At 46.8% G+C, this 3,775-nt stretch overlaps 1 protein-coding gene across 1 annotated transcript; it reads left to right on the top strand.

Moving 5' to 3' along the window:
- Positions 1 to 427: 427 nt before the first annotated feature.
- kcnf1b (potassium voltage-gated channel, subfamily F, member 1b) lies at positions 428 to 2,084 on the top strand. Its single transcript, XM_060924571.1, has one exon. The coding sequence runs from the start codon at positions 562 to 564 to the stop codon at positions 1,960 to 1,962; it is 1,401 nt and encodes a 466-aa protein (XP_060780554.1). The 5' UTR covers positions 428 to 561; the 3' UTR covers positions 1,963 to 2,084.
- The last annotated feature ends 1,691 nt before the right edge of the window (positions 2,085 to 3,775 follow it).

Here is a 3,775-nt window from a genome sequence, read left to right as displayed (position 1 = left end):
TGAGATTAAGTTTGTCTGTATGAGTTTGTAAATGGCAGCCCGTGCCCTTTTGTACTGTGTACATACTATTTGTCATCAAACTGTGATAACTGTGATTAAATTCAGTATATATACGTCTGTAATACGTTGCCACCCCTCAAAAATTCCTGCCCCCCCTCTTGCCACCCCATAAATATTTTTCTAGATCCGCCCCTGAATTATATCCAAGGATTTTCTACCTCATCTGCAACCTCAATATAAACATGTTGCTTTAGTGAGCAGTTCTCTAAATTTACAAATCTATATTTAAATGTAAAGGATTTTCTATAAAATGCTTCATAATTCTGTGAGGAGGAGATCTGAGGGGCTTCGGCTCAAGGGGGCGGACCACACACACACGCGCGCGCGCGCGCACATTCACCGAGTCCCAGTCGCGCGCTGTGGAGTGGAGCGCACGGAGCGCAGTGCCAACGCGCGCGCGGAGACGGAAGGCGCTCCTCCGCATCCTGCAGCGCCGGTGCTGAGTTTCCCGGAGCGCGCAGCTCTCCGCTCTTCCCTCTGACATGTTCTAAACCGCGGACGATGTGGACGTTACCGAAGCCCGCGTACCGCGACGGCGGGGACAAGCAGATCGCCGTGAACGTGGGCGGCGTGAGGCTCGCGCTGCGCGGGGACATGCTGGACCGCTACCCGGAGAGTCGCCTCGCGGAGCTCGCGCGCTGCACGACGCGCGGATTCGACGCCATCTCCGCGCTGTGCGACGACTACGAGCCGTCCAAAGGCGAGTTTTACTTCGACCGTGACCCGGACTCGTTCAAGTGCATCGTGGAGGTGTATTATTTCGGAGAGGTGCACATGAAGAAGGGGATTTGCCCCATGTGCTTCATGAAGGAAATGGAGTTCTGGAGGATCGACTCGAGCTGCTTGGATGAGTGCTGCAAAAGCAACGTGCGTGAGAAGGAGGAAGAGCTGGCTGAAATCGCTGATAAGGTCAAAGCCATCCTGGACGACCTGGACATCGACGGAGGGCCTTTGGCAACCCGGTCCGAACGCATCCGTAAGTTTCTCTGGAGGCTCATGGAGAAACCGGAGTCGTCCTGGGTAGCACGCGCCATCGCAGTAGCGTCGTTCCTGTTCGTCCTGGCATCTTCGCTGGTGATGTGCCTGGCAACACTTCCAGAGCTGCAAGTGCAAGACGCAGAAGGCCACGTAGCCGAACACCCGACTCTGGACGCCATTGAGACAGCCTGCGTGTGCTGGTTCACGTTGGAATACGGGCTACGTTTTGCCTCGGCTCCTGAAAAGACACGTTTCGTCCTGTCCTTCCTCAACATGGTGGACTTGGCTGCGATTGCGCCTTTTTACATTGTGCTGGCTCTGACCCATCTTGGTGCCACCGCTGCGATGGACCTCACGGATGTCCAACGGGCCGTGCAGGCATTACGCGTGATGCGCGTAGCACGCATACTAAAACTAGCACGCCATTCATCTGGACTTCAGACTCTGACGTACGCCCTAAGGCGGAGCTTCGCCGAGCTTGGGCTCTTGCTAACCTACATGGGTGTTGGAATTTTTGTGTTCTCGGCACTTGGATACACAATGGAGCACAGCCACCCGGAGACAATGTTCCGCAGCATCCCACACTCCTTCTGGTGGGCCATCATCACTATGACGACAGTGGGCTATGGAGACGTGTACCCGAAGACTGCACTGGGGAGGTGCAATGCAGCACTCAGCTTCCTGTGCGGTGTAGTAGCTATTGCGCTGCCTGTCCACCCCATCATCAACAACTTTGTCGTCTACTACAACAAGCAGAAGGTGCTCGAGACTGCAGCCAGACACGAGCTCGAGCTCATGGAGCTGCACGGGACGCTCGGCCAGGGGATGGACAAACGCAAGACGCTCAGGGTTTCAAGAAGCGACTCGCATATTGCGACGCTAACGGATGAGCGCAGGATGGTGAAGAAGAGGAGTGTATCTTAAAAAAAAACACTGCAGATGAGAAACCCAACAGTAGCAAGAATCAGTTTCTTAAGTGACTGAATTCTGTCGTAAAGCATTCAACACGCGACATATTTTATGAAACAAGAACAAGTCTGTGTCTCTTGATTGACTTCAATTGCCTTTAGGATGCGTCTTGGAAAACTGCAAATGATGCTATGTATTGTAAGAAAAAAACAAAATGGTTTCTGCATTTTAATGAAAAAAGAACCATAGCAACCACAGAAGCAAAGTTTACGTCTCTGTATGAAACGTGCATGAGTTTTACATGACGTCAAAACAAATGTATTCTCTGAATGATGCTGTGCATGTTGTAAGAAAAAGCTACTTCATATTTTACGAAAATAAAACACTGTCCAAATTATTCTGAACGTTTAGGCTCACTCACTGATTTACTGACGAACCAAAAGGCAACTAGCGCAACTAGCATGCTAGCAGGACGAATGCAGAAGAGAACAAGCTGTAACAAAACTGCGTCCTCACCAGCCTCTTTTACACAGAGATCCCGCAGTGTTGCTGTAAAGAAGATTTCTCATCATCCTGGCTTTGGTTGTTCACACCGAACCAGACACCGTGTACATTTATATAACTCTTTAAACACAAGCAAGGTTACGGAGCATCGTGGCGATTGTTTTTTTTTTGCGATCAGAAATATGTTGAAGGAGATGTGAAAGAGTAGCGGTTAGAGATTCGAAGCAGAAACGTGCACAGACCTTCGACACTGTTGAAAAAGGCACAAGGTTCCCGGTTTAAACAGGCTGTGTTAAAGAGCCCCCTGGTGGCTGAAACCTGCATGTGCAATCGTTTCAAAGGACATCAGTCAGTGTGGCGTAAAACTCAACATTTCATTTGCTTTGACAGCAACAAGTGTGAGGAAAAGACAGTATGGTAAAATGTAATGTTGTAGTGATCTGTCCTCACAATCAATGAATCACTTAACAGGACAACAGTTTTCTCTCTCATTAGTGAGCTAACTCGGCGTGGCGTGGAGAGGCAATGCTGCTGTGAGACGTCTGTGATCATAATCAGATTAATATTTCTCTAATATTTTCTTTAAATCATTAGGAAACCACCAGCCTACTTGTACAGATGGAACATCTTTGAAAAAAAAAAGTCTAAGTTAGCAAAGTAACTAAGGGATAAGTGTTTACAGCTAGCAGGCTAATACTCATTCTAATATTATTTTCACAAGAGATACACAAATGAATCACAGGCGAGTGTTGATTTCCGACATTATTAGCTTACTAGGATATTGGAATAAGGAGTATCTTTATTCCAGCCTGGATTAAGTGTCATGAAGTTAATCTGAAAATGAATCTAAATTTAGTCAAAAGTCAGAAGGTTACGTTTCTGATCGCACTCTGGATAAACTTCAGCTTGCAAGAGTTAAACTATGCCTGAATTATACACATACCTGTTTGGTTTGGTTTTTGTAGCATGATACGTTTCAGATTATGTCTGAAAACAAGACAGAAAAGTGAAATAGTCACTTTTTTATAATTTATATGTGAAAAGAGAACTGAAGTAATTTTTAAACTTGCTTTATTTCTTAATTAACATGTTATTCAATTATGTTTTCAGTTTTAGTAACCGTATATCGTGACTCATATTGGCAACTAACTGCAATTAAACATTATACTTATCGGCCTATTGGGTTTTTCACCATGTTGAATTTAGTTCGTTTGGTCCACGGCAGGTGTCGCTTATCCGCGTGATCTTCACAAGACTTGTGCGAGACTTCGAAACGTGAAGTGTCAGCCAGGTGTCAGTGCCACCATTTTGAAAACTGTTTTCC

Source organism: Neoarius graeffei, chromosome 7 (genome assembly GCF_027579695.1).
Source record: "Neoarius graeffei isolate fNeoGra1 chromosome 7, fNeoGra1.pri, whole genome shotgun sequence".
In the NCBI taxonomy this organism is placed as follows: Eukaryota; Metazoa; Chordata; class Actinopteri; order Siluriformes; family Ariidae; genus Neoarius; species Neoarius graeffei.
Note: the sequence above shows the minus strand (reverse complement) of the source record. Positions and strands in the feature narration are given on the sequence as shown.

Coding starts and splice junctions, on each gene's coding strand:
- kcnf1b (XM_060924571.1), top strand. CDS start 562: ATGTGGACGTTACCGAAGCCCGCGTACCGCGACGGCGGGGACAAGCAG.